This window comes from Mizuhopecten yessoensis, unplaced genomic scaffold, assembly GCF_002113885.1.
Source record: "Mizuhopecten yessoensis strain PY_sf001 unplaced genomic scaffold, ASM211388v2 scaffold603, whole genome shotgun sequence".
NCBI classification, from domain to species: Eukaryota; Metazoa; Mollusca; class Bivalvia; order Pectinida; family Pectinidae; genus Mizuhopecten; species Mizuhopecten yessoensis.
Genome location: NW_018403629.1, coordinates 278,956 through 298,723, shown reverse-complemented (window position 1 = coordinate 298,723; position 19,768 = coordinate 278,956). Strand labels below are relative to the sequence as shown.

Below are 19,768 nucleotides of genomic sequence, written 5' to 3'. Positions count from 1 at the left end.
TATGACCTACCCTAAAGCCTAATTTTGAATAATTCAAAATTACATGTCTTATTGAATGATATGCTTTTTTTGCATTTCAAAGTGTCATTTAATTACAGGGGTCATATCATCAACTTTACAAGAATAACCTCTTATTATCTGACTGAAACAAGTGCTTCATTCACTTTTCATCAAAAAACAAGGTTTTCTCAACTTCGGAAATTATTAACTGATGTGCCCAAGGGATTTCAACAGTCATATGTGTGTTTTATGATATCTGTTGCATAAAACATTCTATTAAAAAAAATCAAAGTAGATAACTTTGTACTATAGAAAATACTGTTTATGACATATTGATACAGCAATCATTTACCCATTCACCCCTGAAGTCACATTTGAACCTTACCAAATCAAAGACTGGTCAAGTCCAGTTTTAATATGTAGGGGTGAATGAGTTAAAGTAACTGTGACACTAATATTGTTTTATCATCCTAGCCCGTACAGTTATTAACTCACAACAACAAAAATGAAAGTCAAAATTGGTCTGTAAGGGTGAATTATTGTGTAATCTGTTTCATTACATCAACACTAGGGAGCTGGCTTCTGGTGGAAATGCTGCTGCATGCTTGTATATCACAGCAGGTTAGTATAAAGGTGACATTGCAACTATTCTGTCTACAATCATTTGTCATTATAGTCAACTATCCTGTCTACAATCATTTGTCATTATAGTCAACTATCCTGTCTGCAATCAGTTGTCATTATAATCAACTGTCCTGTCTACAATCAGTTGTCATTATAATCAACTGTCCTTTCTACAATCATTTGTCATTATAGTCAGATGTATTTTCTACAATCAGTTGTCATTATAGTCAACTATCTTGTCTACAATCAGTTGTCATTATAGTCAACTGTCTTGTCTACAATCAGTTGTCATTATAGTCAACTGTCCTGTCTACAATCAGTTGTCATTATAATCAACTATCCTGTCTACAATCAGTTGTCATTATAGTCAACTGTCTTGTCTACAATCAGTTGTCATTATAATCAACTGTCCTGTCTACAATCATTTGTCATTATAATCAACTATCCTGTCAACAATCATTTGTCATTATAATCCACTGTCCTTTCTACAATCAGTTGTCATTATAATCAACTGTCCTGTCAACAATCATTTGTCATTATAATCAACTATCCTGTCAACAATCAGTTGTCATTATAATCAACTGTCCTGTCTACAATCATTTGTCATTATAATCAACTATCCTGTCAACAATCATTTGTCATTATAATCCACTGTCCTTTCTACAATCAGTTGTCATTATAATCAACTGTCCTGTCAACAATCATTTGTCATTATAACCAACTGTCCTGTCTACGATCAGTTGTCATTATAGTCAACTGTCTTGTCTACAATCTTTTGTTATTATAGTCAACTATCCTTTCTACAATCAGTTGTCATTATAGTCAACTGTCCTGTCTACAATCATTTGTCATTATAATCCACTGTCCTTTCTACAATCAGTTGTCATTATAATCAACTATCCTGTCAACAATCATTTGTCATTATAATCCACTGTCCTCTCTACAATCAGTTGTCATTATAGTCAACTATCCTGTCTACAATCAGTTGTCATTATAGTCAACTATCCTGTCTACAATCATTTGTCATTATAATCAACTGTCCTGTCTACAATCAGTTGTCATTATAATCAACTGTCTTGTCTACAATCTTTTGTCATTATAGTCAACTATCCTTTCTACAATCAGTTGTCATTATAACCAACTGTCCTGTCTACAATCAGTTGTCATTATAGTCAACTATCCTCTCTACAATCAGTTGTCATTATAGTCAACTGTCCTGTCTACAATCAGTTGTCATTATAATCAACTATCCTGTCTACAATCATTTGTCATTATAGTCAACTATCCTCTCTACAATCAGTTGTCATTATAATCAGCTGACCAGTCTACAATCAGTTGTCATTATAATCACTTGCCATTTGTCATTATATTCAGATTTTCTTTCTAAATTTTCCTATAATCAGGTATCCTAATTCTTATCTATACAAATTACCTGTCTTTAATAGTGTTTTTTTAATCACTCAGTTGACATGTGTTGTCTTTGTGGTCAGGTGTGCTTTCTATATAATCGTTCACCTGAATCAAACGCAAAAGTAACAAACTGTGATTCGTTTTTGTCCATCTTGTGTTTTACACTGTAAACTAACACTGAAATAGCACTGATTGATGTACCAGTAGTGTTCTCACTTTATATTTGGGTGTTCAGTCCCATATAATTATAAACCGATTTTGCAATCAATCATCGATCGGTTTGCTACTTACGATTATATACCCATTATCAATTTTGATTTAAAACTAAGTGGCCATCACTACACCAATATGAATTTTTCAAAAATTTATTTCTGAGCTAGTATTCTAAGCACAAATTTAACACACCCTTTTTTAATGAATAAGTGTCTATTAATTTATAGACTAGCTATTGCTTCTAGATTGATCCACTGAGTAAAAAATAAAAATAAAACATTTTATCAATGTACAAGAGTGTTGAGTAGAATATAATTAATTAACAGATTTTTACTTTATTTTGTGCAGTGATAAGGAGATCAGTTGTTTAACAATATATCAGAGTTATAAAAATTACTGATTGTCAAATTGTGAAGATCTTATCATAGGCAAATAAAATTGTTAAAAGCTTGAGAAAAAAGAAAACTAATATCACATTCAACAGTTTGTTAATGCAACCAATCAAGTGTATTGTCATCTAATGCAATGTAATGTAGTCCCTCATGTCCTCGTCCTCGTCGTTTTATTCACTCAATCAATTAACTCATATTGTCCTTCCAAAAATAATCGGATTCCCCGAGTACACATTGACGACAATAAGTGAAGTGGTAGAGGAACACGGATGGTCGTGCAGGATTCTATTGACTTCTCTGTGGGAGTCTGCAAGCTCTGTATAGAGAGAACGTTTGTGACACTGTTGGGGAAAACGACAAGTCCTGACTCATATTTAGTACAGAGGATAATTCCCATTAATTACAGTCGGAAAGAAAGTAAATATTGAACTTTTTCTGTGTGACTGTGATGAAGTGTATTGAGTTTGCAATCAGTCCACAGTGTCTCTTAGCTATGGATTTTTTTATTCTGTCCTGATTTTGTTTCGTTAATGGCATACCAGTGTGTATACATCAATTTGTCACCAGTCCTATGACAGTGCTAGTCCTTGTTGGTGTGGGGACAGAAAATCGCTGGAATCATGCGGGTGGGAACTGGGCCAACAGCCAACTGTTATATGTCTTGATTGGTCTCAGTGTGTCGTGCATGTTGTAAGAATTAATTACCGACACATAGGACCACAAAGGGAATTTTAATTAGGGGTAAATGATTAGCATAACCGTATGGAATGAAGTGCCATCTGCCTGTGATTGAGACGTGACTAGGTATTGATTGATAACAGTTTGAATTGCTTCAGTGTTTGTGTGCTGGAAGAGGTGACGTTGCTGCCATATTGTCCTGTGCTGCATCCTGTCTCTACTTAGCTTGTCTTGTCTTATATCAAACTGATCAGGCACGTAGCGGGCATGGGACCCAGGACGACACACACCGACAACCGCCCCTAACCACACGCCAGCCACCACAATCACCATCCTCCTCATCACTGTTGCTCTTTTCGACTGATCAATCGTCACACATGAATGATTCTGTGGCAGAGTTTGTTGGTCCGTGAACAGGGGACATGGGCCAGTTGAGATAGGGCGAGTACGGGGTCCCCCCTGTCATGAACTTGGAGCCAATCCAAAGGTAAGCTGCTATACATAACGGCACACACGAGGCACTGACGTCTCTGCCAGCGTCAGAACTTAGACCTTGAATATAGCGGTAGCCTGCACCAATGACACTCTGTCGGATGTACGGTAAAGGTAACGGATCACATAGTCACCACTGTCGTTTATAAACATTTCACACTCTATTAATACTCACAGTTTTGTCTAGTAGTGTATTATGACTTTGTTTTACTTTTTTTCACGGAACAATAGCACACCAAGTTTATGTACTGCACACAACGACTTCACAGATTGATTCTATTGATTTTTGGTAGTTGCATTTCTGCCACTTGAGCATATCGGAGGCAAACGACACTTACCTGGTTAACGGGCTAATGATAGAGAATTTGTGGAGGGGTTTACAATGCCTGCAAATTATTTATTGATTCTTGGAGGAAGAAGAAAAAAATAGGTTTGATTTATAAATGTTTCATGAATATTATTGACTTTGCAGTTTAATGTTATCAGTGATTGTTAAATATTATTAATTATTCTAATCATGAATTTTATCTGGGTGTTTTTTTCAAAAAATTTGAATTGTTGAAAAGCTCTGTAAATTGACAGTTTCTTCACTTCATTCTAATACAGTGTGCTGGGTTTGATTTTTTTTGGACAGACATCGTGGTTAAAATGTATCTATCACATTTTCTTCATGATCCTACCTTTTCTGGCTGGACAACTTTTTTGTCTCTTAAACACAAATCACTATCACAGTAACACATATTTATAATGAACTAAGGGATGTCAACCATTAGTTTGTTATATGGGGTCCCACAGGATTTCAACCATTAGTTTAGTATAGGGGGCCCTGAAGATTTTAACCACTAGTTTAATAGGGTGCAAAGGGATGTCAACCATTAATTTGTTATAGGGGTCCCACAGGATGTCAACCATTAATTTGTTATAGGGGTCCCACAGGATTTCAACCATTAATTTGTTATAAGGTGCACAGGGACATCAACCATTTAAGTTTGTTAAAGGTGGCCCAAAGGTTTCAACTGATACTTTGTTGTAGGGTGCATGGTACATTTAGGTGTACATTGATGTCAACAATTATTTTGTTATAGGGGTCCCAGGGGATTTCAACCAATAGTCTTTTAAAGGGGACACAGGGGCGTCAACAAGTAGTAGGTTATAGGGGTCCCAGGGGATTTCAACCAATAGTCTTTTAAAGGGGACACAGGGGCGTCAACAAGTAGCAGGTTATAGGGGTCCCAGGGGATTTCAACCAAGAGTCTTTTAAAGGGGACACAGGGGCGTCATCAAGTAGTAGGTTATAGGGATCCCAGGGGATTTCAACCAATAGTCTTTTATAGGGGACACAGGGGCGTCAACAAGTAGTAGGTTATAGGGGATATGGATACGTCAACCATAGGTCAGTGTTTCGGGTCCCAGATGATTTTAACAAATAATTTGTTGTAAGGGGGCCCAGAGGATTTCAACCAATAGTTTGTGGTAGGGTGCACGGGGATATCAACCATTAGTTTGTTATAGGGAGATATCAACCGTTAGTTTGTTATAGGGAGATATCAACCATTAGTTTGTTATAGAGTGATATCAACCGTTAGTTTGTTATAGGGAAATAGCAACCGTTAGTTTGTTATAGGGTGATAGCAACCCTTCGTTTGTTATAGGGTGATATCAACCGTTAGTTTGTTATAGGGAGATAGCAACCGTTAGTTTGTTATAGGGTGATATCAACCCTTTGTTTGTTATAGGGAAATAGCAACCGTTAGTTTTTAGGTCACCTGAGACAAAGTCTCAAGTGACCTATTTCGATTCCCTTTTGTCCGTCGTCCGTCGTGCGTCCGTAAACAATTTACATTTTCGACTTCTTGGCCAAAGGTCAACAAAAAAAGTTGCCGATTTGGTCCCCGGCCCCCAGGGGCCTGAGGAGCGGGGCCAAAAAGGGTCAAATTGCCTAAAATTTCAAAAATCTTCTTCTCAAGACTTAGATATGGTAGAATCAAATACTCTTCATAGATGGAAGGGTCTTAAGGTGCTTTAACAAATTTGTGAATTTCCTGACCCTGGGGTCTCATGTTTCCCCCTGGGGAGGGGGTAGACTTTACTATAGTTTATATAGGGAAATCACATTTTGGACCAACATTTGTTTAATTGCCATTGGAGGTAATTCAATTTAGGTTAGTATTAATAGTATTGGGTAGCAGTTTGATGGTATGCACATATGATCCCTGACTGACCCCCCGGGGCTATTGGGTGGGGCCAAAAAGGTTTAACTTGACTGAAATTTCAAAAATCTTCTTCTCAAGACCCAGATATGGTAGAATCAAACACTCTTCATAGATGGAAGGGTCTTAAGGTGCTCTACCAAAATTGTGAATTTCATGACCCTTGGGTATCACGTTTCCCCTTGGGGAGGGGTAAACTTTACTATAGTTTATATAGGGAAATCACATTTTGGACCAACATTTGTTTAATTTTCATTGGAAGTAATTCAATTTGGGTTAGCATTATCAGTATTAGATAGCAGTTTGATGGTATGCACATATCAGCCCTGACTGACCCCCTGGGGCTGATGGGTGTGGCCAAAAAGGGTTGAATTGACTGAAATTTCAATCAAAAATCATCTCAAAGACCCAGATATGGTAGAATCAAACACTCTTCATAGATGGAAGGGTTTTAAGGTNTGAGCAAGTCCTACCCCTAAGGGCTGTAGGGTGGGGCCCAAAGGAGTCAGTGTGCTAAATTTCTTCATTTTCCTTGTTTAGAATCAGAGGTGCTAGTTTCAAATACTTTTTAGTCTTAAATCTGTATGCATGATATTGAATAAGGTGGTTTTATTGTTTTTTGTCACTGAATAATATTTCTGTTCGTGTTAAAAACAAAATCAACTCTCTGTATAAATATATCAGGTGACTGTTAAGGCCCATGGGCCTCTTGTTTATAGGGAGATAGCTACCGTTAGTTTGTTATAGGAAGATATCAACCTTTAGTTTGTTATAGGGAGATATCAACCGTTAGTTTGTTATAGGGAGATATCAACCATTAGTTTGTTATTGGGAGACATCAACCGTTAGTTTGTTATAGGGAGATATCAACCATTAGTTTGTTATAGGGAGATAATAAGCGTAGTTGACTCAACCATTGATTTGTAATAGAGAGCTAGTAGAAATGACTCTACCATTGGTTTGTAAAAGAGAGCTAGTAGAAATGACTCTAGCATTGGTTTGTAATAGAGAGCTAGTAGAAATGACTTCAACATAAGTTTGTAATAGAGAGCTAGAAGAAATGACCTCTACCATTGGTTTGTAATAGAGAGCTAGAGGAAATGACTCTACCATTGGTTTGTAATAGAGAGCTAGTAGAAATGACATCAACCATTAGTTTGTAATAGAGAGCTAGTAGAAATGACCTCTACCATTAGTTTGTAATAGAGAGCTAGTAGAAATGATCTATACCATTAGTTTGTAATAGAGAGCTAGTAGAAATGACCTCTACCATTGGTTTGTAATAGAGAGCTAGTAGAAATAACTCAACCATTGGTTTGTAATAGAGAGCTAGTAGAAATAACTCAACCATTGGTTTGTAATAGAGAGCTAGTAGAAATAACTCAACCATTGGTTTGTAATAGAGAGCTAGTAGAAATGACATCAACCATTGGTTTGTAATAGAGAGCTAGAAGAAATGACATCAACCATTGGTTTGTAATAGAGTGCTAGAGGAAATGACATCAACCATTGGTTTGTAATAGAGAGCTAGTAGAAATGACATCAACCATTGGTTTGTAATAGAGAGCTAGTAGAAATGACTCAACCATTGGTTTGTAATAGAGAGCTAGTAGAAATGACATCAACCATTGGTTTGTAATAGAGAGCTAGTAGAAATAACTCTACCATTGGTTTGTAATAGAGAGCTAGTAGAAATGACCTCTACCATTAGTTTGTAATAGAGAGCTAGTAGAAATGACCTCTTCCATTGGTTTGTAATATAGAGAGCTAGAAGAAATGACTCAACCATTGGTTTGTAATAGAGAGCTAGTAGAAATAACTCAACCATTGGTTTGTAATAGAGAGCTAGTAGAAATAACTCAACCATTGGTTTGTAATAGAGAGCTAGAAGAAATGACTCAATCATTGGTTTGTAATAGAGAGCTAGAAGAAATAACTCAACCATTAGTTTGTAATAGAGAGCTAGAAGAAATAACTCAACCATTAGTTTGTAATAGAGAGCTAGTACAAATGACATCAACCATTAGTTTGTAATAGAGAGCTAGTACAAATGACATCAACCATTAGTTTGTAATAGAGATCTAGTAGAAATAACTCAACCATTAGTTTGTTATAGAGAGCTAGTAGAAACGACATCAACCATTAGTTTGTAATAGAGAGCTAGTAGAAATAACTCAACCATTGGTTTGTAATAGAGAGCTAGTAGAAACGACATCAACCATTAGTTTGTAATAGAGAGCTAGTAGAAATGACATCAACCATTGGTTTGTAATAGAGAGCTAGTAGAAACGACATCAACCATTGGTTTGTATTAGAGATCTAGTAGAAATAACTCAACCATTAGTTTGTTATAGAGAGCTAGTAGAAACGACATCAACCATTAGTTTGTAATAGAGAGCTAGTAGAAATAACTCAACCATTGGTTTGTAATAGACAGCTACTAGAAATGACCTCTACCATTAGTTTGTAATAGAGATCTAGTAGAAATAACTCAACCATTAGTTTGTAATAGCGAGCTAGAAGAAATGACTCAATCATTGGGTTGTAATAGAGAGCTAGTAGAAATAACACAATCATTGGTTTGTAATAGACAGCTAGTAGAAATGACCTCTACCATTAGTTTGTAATAGAGAGCTAGAAGAAAGGACTCAATCATTGGTTTGTAATAGAGAGCTAGAAGAAATGACCTCTACAATTGGTTTGTAATAGAGAGCTAGTAGAAATGACTCAACCATTAGTTTGTAATAGAGAGCTAGAAGAAAGGACTCAATCATTGGTTTGTAATAGAAAGCTAGAAGAAATGACCTCCGCCATTGGTTTGTAATAGAGAGCTAGTAGAAACGACATCAACCATTAGTTTGTAATAGAGAGCTAGTAGAAACGACATCAACCATTGGTTTGTATTAGAGATCTAGTAGAAATAACTGAACCATTAGTTTGTAATAGAGAGTTATTTCTACTACCTCTCTATTACAAACTAATAGTTGATGTCATTTCTACTAGCTCTCTATTACCACCTAATGGTTCAGTTATTTCTACTAGATCTCTATTACAAACTAATGGTTGATGTCATTTCTACCAGCTCTCTATTACAAACCAATGGTTGATGTCATTTCCTCTAGCTCTCTATTACAAACCAATGGTAGAGGTCATTTCTACTAGCCCTCTATTACAAACCAATGGTTGAGTTATTTCTCCTAGCTCTCTATTACAAACCAATGGTAGAGGTCATTTCTACTAGCCCTCTATTACAAACCAATGGTTGAGTTATTTCTACTACCTCTCTATTACAAACTATAGTTGATGTCATTTCTACTAGCTCTCTATTACAAACCATTGGTTGATGTCATTTCTACTAGCTCTCTATTACAAACCATTGGTTGATGTCATTTCTACTAGCTCTCTATTACCACCTAATGGTTCAGTTATTTCTACTAGATCTCTATTACAAACTAATGGTTGATGTCATTTCTACCAGCTCTCTATTACAAACTAATGGTTCAGTTATTTCTACTAGATCTCTAATACAAACCAATGGTTGATGTCGTTTCTACTAGCTCTCTATAACAAACTAATGGTTGAGTTATTTCTACTAGATCTCTAATACAAACCAATGGTTGATGTCGTTTCTACTAGCTCTCTATAACAAACTAATGGTTGAGTTATTTCTACTAGATCTCTATTACAAACTAATGGTTGATGTCATTTCTACTAGCTCCCTATTACAAACTAATGGTTGATGCCATTTCTACTAGCTCTCTATTACAAACCAATGATTGAGTCATTTCTTCTAGCTCTCTATTACAAACTAATGGTTGAGTCATTTCTACTAGCTCTCTATTACAAACCTATGGTTGAGGTATTTCTACTACCTCTCTATTACAAACTAATAGAGAGGTAGTAGAAATAACTCAACCATTGGTTTGTAATAGAGAGCTAGTAGAAATGGCATCAACCATTAGTTTGTAATAGGGAGCTAGTAGAAATGACATCAACCATTAGTTTGTAATAGAGATCTAGTAGAAATAACTCAACCATTAGCTTGTAATAGAGAGCTAGTAGAAATGTCATCAACCATTGGTTTGTAATAGAGAGCTAGAAGAAATAACTCAACCATTAGTTTGTAATAGAGAGCTAGTAGAAATGACATCAACTATTAGTTTGTAATAGAGAGGTAGTAGAAATAACTCAACCATTGGTTTGTAATAGAGAGCTAGTAGAAGTAACTCAACCATTGGTTTGTAATAGAGGGCTAGTAGAAATGACCTCTACCATTGGTTTGTAATAGAGAGCTAGGAGAAATAACTCAACCATTGGTTTGTAATAGAGAGCTGGTAGAAATGACTCAACCATTAGTTTGTAATAGAGAGCTAGAAGAAATGCCTCAATCATTGGTTTGTAATAGAGAGCTAGTAGAAGTAACTCAACCATTGGTTTGTAATAGAGAGCTAGTGGAAATGACCTCTACCATTGGTTTGTAATAGAGAGCTAGTAGAAATGACCTCTACCATTAGTTTGTAATAGAGATCAAGAAGAAATGACCTGTACCATCAGTTTGTAATAGAGAGCTAGAAGAGATGACCTCTACCATTAGTTTGTAATAGAGATCAAGAAGAAATGACCTCTACCATTAGTTTGTAATAGAGATCAAGAAGAAATGACCTCTACCATTAGTTTGTAATAGAGATCTAGAGGAAATTACATCAACCATTGAATTGACCACTGTGTTACTATATATATGGTTGATGACCATGGGAGGCCAGTTCAGAAAAGAAAGTAGGAGAGTAGGGGGAAAAAGGTGTAGCCCGTTGTAGGGGCCCCCTATGTCATACTCGGGGTTTTGTTAGGCCTTTTCTTCCCCTGATTCCTCAGGGATACATACACTGTTTCATCTAGTTTTAGCCCTGTTGCTTCTTAAAATGTACTCGCCCAGTATTGAATCTATGCTCATATAGTTTTCAATTAAATATTTTTGCCATTTTAATATTTGCTGTCTTTACTAGGGCAAAATAACAAACAAGGAAAATCTCAAAATTTGCTGTTTTGTAATATTCAAGATATGGGAGTTAATAATAATAAAATTCAGCTCAATATGTCATTGTACATTTGGATTTTACTGTGACAGAATACATTTCACTCTTAATACACTATACATAACCATACCAGTTTTATGCTTCATTCAGATTGGAAAGTGGGTGTTGGTTACCATATGTTGGTGATATTTACGACTGTTTCCTCCTCGGGGCTATGGAAATGTCCTACTTTTTAAAACCATATGTCTAGCTCATTGTCTCGGTATGCCAGGTAGTGTGTCAATGTTGGAATGGCTTTAATTTCCTGTTCGAAAATTGCTACAAAGTAACCAATGCAGTGCATGGATTCTGAAATGTCTTCTATTTCATCCAGCTCGTACAGACTTTTAAAGGATAAAGGAATTAATTCGTTCATACACTACAGATTTCAGTGAACAAATGAACCTGTCTAAACAATAGTTCAGAAACCGGTGTATAAATCAGATGTTCAGTAAGTGATAATTTGATCTAATGATATTGATTCTGTGGGTCAGAGTCAATCTAGTACAACGTTTGTTACACTGTTGTTTGGTTGATACAGATTCCATTTTAGGAGACAGATGACATTGGATGGGACATTTTTTTCACAGGCAGATAGGATAGGTTACTTGTATGGCCAAATATATGGTAGGTAGAGTTAGGGGTGTGTTATGGTGAAGCCACACTGGTCATCAGGGGCAGGTCCAGGATTTGTAAAGGATAAACAACTGAGGAGAAAGTGCACAAGTTGAGCTTTTCTATTACCATTACCACTATTGTGAAATATATGTTTAAAGTCCTTTTCAAAAGCAGTATTACATAAAAACGTGTGTCCAGTTCACAGGCCACAAAGCCTATGCGAAATTTGGCAAGGAAAATTACTCTAAGCCAGAAAAACACCTTTAGGTTGATTGGAACTCTTCTTCGCAATTAGAACTGATGCAGTAGTCTCCTTTACCTTACACAGGTATATATGCAGGCAGTATAATTTGGTCACATTGACCTTGACCTCAAGAATAAAGATGAAATAAATTTCCATTCAGATATTGTTGAGACTTAACATTTGAACTTTGAAGATATATTTACGAAACATAATGTGTATCCTCATCACACAAAGAACCTTGCTATACACTGTTATTAGGTCATCATTACCTTTAGCTTTAGTTCAAGGTCATGTAAGTGAGGAATAAAGTTCAGTGAAATAATGTCAGCTATGTATTTTTTAATCTGTTGAATATATCTTAATATAAATCTTGAGGTATACCTGCAATCTACAGAAGCTATGCTATTAATTGTATTCAGTTACAATAAGTCACTGTGACCTCCACCTTCAGGTCTAAGGTCAAGTAAGTGAAAAATGTTCATTAAAATTGCTTACCTTAATTAAACACTTACTGATATCTTGACAAAAATGTGGCGTCCACCTTTAGGTCAAAGGTCAAATAAGTGCAAACTGTTCACTTAAATTGTTAACCTTTAACTCTTAATAATATCTTAACGAAGCTTGAAACATACCTGCATTATCGACAGGTGTGTAGTTTATTGTAAATAGGTCACAACCTCTAGGGTAAAGAAGTATAAAAAAAATCTGAATAGGAAATAACAGAAGACTTCTTTTAACAAAAACAAATCTTTACTCGCTATTTAGTTTTAGACCATAAAAAGAATTGGGGACGTGTTTTTCAGATGACATTTTACTGACATATGTATACCACTGCCTGTTTATACCCCTGACAATATGTAGCACATTATGCTGATCCAATCACCAGTGGGCCTGTATGAATGACAAAGTGAATTGCTCATTTTTTACCGAACACACAAGAGGCACCTCACTATTATATCAAAGGTCAAAGACTAAAGGTCATATATCCTTCAGGATTGGTCATAGGTTCTGTTGGGTTTTTTATCCTAACAAAGTTGGCAGGGGGTAGACAGAGGAGTTCCTTGTCTGTCTCTCTGTCTCTCTCTCCATCCCATCAATCCATCCACAATATTTTTTTGGGCATATCTAAAAAAGATTCACCGTTTTATTTTCAAACTTCCCATATCAGTCAACTGCTGTGCAGAGAGTTGCCTTTTAATATTTTTTAGTTTTTGATTCAAAGAAATATGGAGTTAGCATGGAAATGGTGCATTATTTCTGTATATGTTCATTTATAAGCATATTTGCATTGCTGGTGCATATCCAAAAAACATCTGTTACAGATTTTATCTTTAAATTTCCTGAGTCAGTCACAGTACAAAGAGATACCTTCTGATTCCAAGAAAGGTCCTCTTGTCAGGGAAATATTGCCCAGAATATGAACACTTTGGTGCACAATTGCATTTCCAAAACAAATCCCCAAAATCATTACAAAATTGTTCTTCAAACTTAGGACATAATTATAGTAAAACACATAACAGAAGGGTGTCTTTTGGTATTTCACCTTTCTGATTCAAACAATTGTTTTCATGCAAACATCAGCGTATCAATATTATAACCTGAAAAGCTATATTTGCTGTATCCAGCATTTACTGAACAGCAACATAAAACTCTTTCCCTGTACATTTAAAATGATTAAGCATGCTTTTCTCCACCGGCTACACATATTTTAATATATATATATGTCTTACATAAGCAGGGACCTATACATTGTAATACATTGATCTCTGACATAAGAAATTATCTCCCACTGCACTATTACTCCATGGTCATTCCTTACCTTCTTAAACACAAATTGAGAAAAAGATGTATAGTGAAATGAAGCTTATAGCAGGTAATCTAGGATGCGTTTGATTTCAGAACACCGGGGGTGGAGTCGGTGTGGGGCTAGCACCATGTGGTCAAGGTAATGGTCAGTCTGAACACCAATAAGATGAAGTAGGGGATGGGGGACATGTTTTATATAACATGCAATGCCATCTATTTCTGATTGCTTAAATGATTATCCAGAATATTGTAGTTTGTACAGATTGTTTTTCTGTGAACATTATTGTCAGGATTAAAATGGGTTACTGACAGAATGAATTTATACAAAAAGACTATATGGAGTCGATATGTATCTACTATAGTCATAGTGTGTTTGGTAGCAGACATTTTACATCCTTCGTGTAAATGGCTATATAGATTTGAAATATAAGCTGTTGTCATGGTGATCATACTTTAAACGTTGACTAGAATCAGTTTGTCTTTGAAGAGGCTTCAGATGTTTCAGAGAGATAGGAGAAAAACCTGATACCACAGTCATCATTATACCCTCATCCTCATTTCTAGGTTGAAAAATTCCTGTCTTGTAATCTTTTTCAAAAAAATGTTTAAAGGCTACATATATACTGTGTCATTTACATAAAAATGTAGTGACGTACAAAATTATGTTAATTTGTGATACAAGTTGTACTAAGCTGGTGGCTGTGTTAGAATTGGATTGAAAATCATGAATATATATAATTTTCATCATTAAGCTTAAAAAAAAGTTAAACAAAATTATGTAAAGCACATTATAATATATAGGCGATGGAGTTAAGAAACAATTTTTGTCAACAACAAGTTTTTATAGATAAACTAAATGATATTACCCGGGTAAAGCAAGTACACATTTCCCCTCCCCAAACCCTAAACTAAATGATACATCTAGCAAGTACGCATTCCCCCTCCCCTCACACCCCAACACGCGTCTTCCCCAAAAAACCCCAAAAAAACTGAGGGGGAAATATTGTTGAGTACATAAATCAGGTGTTTTATCATTTAGATGGAAGTATCATTGACACCAATCTCCTGCCAGGTCCATCTACTATCAGATGGCAATATTAGTTTTCAAAGTAACTGGCCTCTGATGATAATGATAGAGTTTATGACAAACACATGTCCCAGCCTTCTCCCCTGTCAAGTTCTAGGTTCACAGAGAGGGTGTCGTGTAGCCAAGACAAGGGCACAACAGGTCTACATAGGGGGATCAGTTTCAGCAGCAGTCCAAGTCGCCATGGCAATAAGATTGTCAAAGCAGGGAGGGACAATTCTGTAGACATGTATATGCTGGGAGGAAAGAGAGCTGGTTATAATGTGTCTCTATGTGGGGCCAAATCACCATGGTGATACGTTTGTCAAAGCAGGGAGGGACAGTGTAAGATATATATGTGTGTTGTGTTGGGGAGGGGGATAATGAAGGAAAGGCCAAGTCACCATGGTGATGGGACTTGTCAAAGCAGGGAGGGACAGTTCTGTGGGAGTTAGGAGCAGTATAAAGCAGCACTCTGTGGGTGTCCCCCCTCCTGGCCACATGATAATTAGGAACTTCCCCCTCTCAGCTTTTGGGACCATCAAGATAAACACCCTCTCCACAGGGCCCAGATTGTGTGTGTTAGTGGCTGGCCAGTCAGCTGGTCCTACTCGTCCTGGGCACATCACATATGTTATAAATGTGACGATATATACAGACCGACTTTCTCCAGAGTTACCTTAGGGACTGTAGGCACTGTAATATCACCAGTTTATATTCTTTAACAAAGGGATTTACTTCTCACAGACCTCACAGGTAATCGTTAATTGTCAGTTATGATTACTGAAGAACAAATTTAATTATGTTTGTTTTTATTTACATTTTCAAAATATTTCAGTTAAGAGAAAGAGAATTCAATTATTCTTCATTTCATCAAAGTTTTAATTTTGTCATCTTTAGTGTTTAATTTGGTCTGGCAGGTAAACTAAATCAGCAACTATCTTTTTGGTTGGTTTTCAGAATAAATCGGATACTACATGTTTTTTGTATACAGATTTATATATTATAACTTCAAACAGCTACAGGTACAATTTTTGTTCCTCTATCAAAATTTCATGTCACGCTTTGACACTGAAATATTTTGATTTTTTTTTGTCATCAAAACTGTTTCCTGGATTTTTGTGTAGATGTGTTTATATATTTGAGAAATGCATCACAACATTCAAAAGAATAAGATTTTTTCCCCAAAGCTGCATGTAACATTTCATTATATCAGAAAGATTAAATGTCATGGCAATGAGACACTAATACATTTTTGTCATCTTATTGTTAAAGCTTGTTTTTGCATGACAAGGCACTCGCCAGGCTCTGTATCTCCAAACAGGTGATTCATTTCTAGCCGCACAGGTAAACACGTATTGTCATCAAAAGATATTTTTGTCATCGTGCCATAGAACAGAACAGACGCTACTCACTAGATCATTGATTTGTTCCTGTACAGGTAACCAGTTTTGTCAGGAAAGGGACTTAGCAGAGAAAAGTTTGATCCTATTTTAGTATTTTTCTTTTATGTGATTTTTTTTTTGTACAGATGATTGTGTCATTAACGAGGTTTACCCGGACTCTACCTGATGTGTCATTACCTGTCATGATAAAACATATCACACAATTTCTGTCGAGCACCATCATAACATGCTTACACTATTGCTCCTGAAGTATTTATAAAAGCTCTTTCCCATTGGCCATAGTATACATACTTAGTTTGTCTTGTATGATTTTATTATTTCATTTGGTTATGATTTTTTTTCAATGTTTTAATTGTATATTTATAAATATTTTCATAAGTAGGCCAAAAAAATGAATTGTGTTCTCTGGTTTCCTTACTAACCTCCCCAAAGGTGTTTGTACCAATTTTAGACAATTACTGTTAAGAGTCAAGCATCTGCTCTATATAATCTATGTACATCCATAGAATAAAATAATATTTCCCTACCTTTATTTGGACCATAGGCTTTTTAGAGAGTGACACCAGAAAAACACAATTATTTGTTATGGCTTATTAAAGAAAACATTAATTTGAGGATAGCTGATGTACTTTCTCTTGATTGACCAATTTAACAGTGAGCATTCCTATTAGGTTGGTTTGTCATTGTAAAGTATTGACATAATGGCACAGAATGTATTTAATACAACAGAATATGTCCTTAATGTTTCTGCTTTGTTCTGATATATGTATGTATTCCATGCTTATCGCCATGACAATGGGATGCTGACTTTGAGGCTTGACAGCCTCTGGACCAGGCCCCTCTGTGTTACTGGGAACAGCAATAAAGTAATGGCCCAGTACATGCTGTCATTCCTTGGAGACTCTGAGACAGCCAGTTTTTCTGGGGTTGACTTCTTTGTCTTATCAGTCCTGGATATCAATTGATCGGGACTGTAAGTCCAGAATGTTCAATGTACCGATTACTAAGAGTCATTGGTACGGCTGCTGGGACAGGTCCCCAGAGGCATATAACACTGGTAGCCCCTTATACATGGCACACAGGGGCATGACAAAGACACTACTTTCTTAACTAATACCTTCCCTAATTAATAATTAATGTTAATTGGATTATTTGCGTGTAGTTGTCTTTTGACTCTTGGCTAAAGACCAAGTAAATAATTGATTAGACCGGGGACCGCAGAATAAAGTACTATACAATATGACCATGTGAGTTTCATTGTCGTTTTTGGGATAGTTTGGCCACAGTAAGATTGGTATGGTCACTATGATAGTGATGTTCCCAATGGAGCCATAATGCCAAGTCTGACTACCATTTCTCTAATATATACAATATCCCGAGAATTGTCAGATCAAGGACCATAAAAGTTAGAGCTGTATCACAGGACTGGGGAAGGGACACTTTATCATAAGTCCGGGGGGCCACATGGTTGGGACTTTCAGAGGACAGGAGTTACTGGAGCGGGACATAGCCAAAAGTTGGTGTCTTGCCTATCAGTGTAAACAGCAGGACCGAGGGCAGTGATCACTACAGATATGTGCTGGAAGGTATGATCACAGATCTGAAGTCGTCAGGCATGGCACAAGCTCTGGCAACTGGGGATAGCTAAATGTACGTCAGGCACAGATACCATGGAGAGATAAACAAGAAACATCCACATAATCCAGTGGTACCGTCACAACTGAGATAGAGGTACGGAGGCTGTACGGCAGTGCCAGTCCTCCCCCTACCCACGTCTCATCCCTCCCCCAACGAAAAGTCCCCTCGTATGTTTGCTGTCAGAGAGGGGGCTGTTTAGAAGATAGGAGCGTGTCTGTGATGTGTGCACTGTGTTGTGAGAAGTCCAGCTTCCCCTTCCATATCCCCCTAGCACTGTGCCCTGTGAGCGAGTTTTGCGGTGCTGTGTTTTGTCGACTCCACTTGTGCCTCCTCAGTCTAAATTTGGCATCACACAAGTGTTCCTCTTTTCTCCCAACACAGGAGTCAGTCCTTCAGAACCACACCGCCACTCAAGGAACATCACCGCCATCACAGTTCCGTCCTCCACCAACCCTCGGGACCCCAACGACCCTCACCACCCCCACCGCTGCCACCCGAACAGCGGGCGTCCCCTGAAGTTGAACTTTGACCTCTCCACCCTGGGGACAGTCACCTGGAATGGTGATTCCACTCAAGGCATGAAACCGCTGGAGGTAAACAACTTTTATTTACTTTTTGTTGTTTTGTCACTTTTATATCCACAGCAGGAAGTTGTCAAAGTTTTTATTTCAGAATGTTGAAAATTGGGGACTGTCATCTGATAAAGAAGTTTATTACATTTCCACAAATTTTAAGTTAACAATTTTATTTTAATTTTGTTTTGAGCAATTTTTTAATTTCTACTCAACACAACAAAAAGTTACAAAGTTTTATATGTGAGGACAGTCAACTGGTCACAATTTTTTGAAGAAATTACGTTTTTTCTTCTTAAATTCTGTTTTTCGTACCCAATGGTACCAGAAGTTATATTTTGAAATTTGTTTTGAGAAGTTTTAAAGAAAAAAATATATATTGAGGACAGTCAACTATTTTTTAATTTCTATTTTTTCTAGATCCTATTTAGGATAACAAAATTCTTGACCTAATTTTAATGTGTATTTTAATTTTTATTTTTATTTATTTTCCCTGTTTAACACAACAGAATTAACAATTCTATTGAGAAAATTGTCAACAATCAGATTGGGGACAGTCACATAGAATGGTGATTTAGAAAGGAGACAAACAAACAACTATTTATTTGTTGTCTGGTGATTTGTGGTGTTTATCCTACTCAACAACAGGAAGTTATATTGATGTTGTTAATTATAACTGCAGAAAAATAAATCTATTGACTATATCAACCTTCAGCCTTCCCTGACCACATCCCATGGCTGGGCCGTCCATCTTCCTTCTGACATCCTGCAGAAAATTAAGATGATTTTCTTGAGGAAAAAGTTCATTGAATTTCTACTTTATTTGCCATGTGAATTTTATTGGAGGCCTGTAGAGACACTAGGTGTCCCTTCGCTTTGCAACACACATGCATTGATTTTGTAGTGATATTTGTCATCTAAGACAGCCCGTGGAAGAAAATTTATATCCCGTATTATGATTTCCATCCCGAGACTTTTTTAGATTTTGAATTTGACTTTGAATACTTGGCTGTGTTTCTGGGGAGTGACACGGTAGACACTCGGCAATCTCTCTACACCAGTGGAATGTCTATTTATAGAAACATGTGATCTTCTCCATTCACTAAGCACCAACGGTAGCATGCGCATCCTCCGGAGGCCATCATAAGGGGGAAATCTAAAATTTTGACATCTCTTCCTTCATATATTTTGATAAATATTTCTTTACTTTTGTTTTCAGATTTTTAGAATTATTTATACTTAATATTACTTCAAATTCATATAAACATGGAGTGACTGAGTTTCTAGAAGGAAGTTTGAAAGAGTTTTGAAATCTTCTGTGGGTTGC

General features: G+C 36.4%; 1 protein-coding gene across 2 annotated transcripts in view; it reads left to right on the top strand.

Moving 5' to 3' along the window:
* The first annotated feature begins 3,512 nt into the window (after positions 1-3,512).
* Positions 3,513-19,768, top strand: part of LOC110451005 (zinc finger protein basonuclin-2-like) — a 98,059-nt gene continuing 81,803 nt past the window's right edge. Inside the window, exons 1-2 of one of the 2 annotated variants that reach the window (XM_021498843.1) lie at positions 3,513-3,804; positions 18,251-18,462. In XM_021498843.1, coding sequence (XP_021354518.1) covers positions 18,448-18,462 — 15 coding nt within the window. In that variant the 5' untranslated portion in view covers positions 3,513-3,804; positions 18,251-18,447. Of the gene's footprint in view, positions 3,805-15,418; positions 15,582-18,250; positions 18,463-19,768 lie in introns of those variants that run through there. The other variant, XM_021498835.1, reaches the window with a different exon arrangement.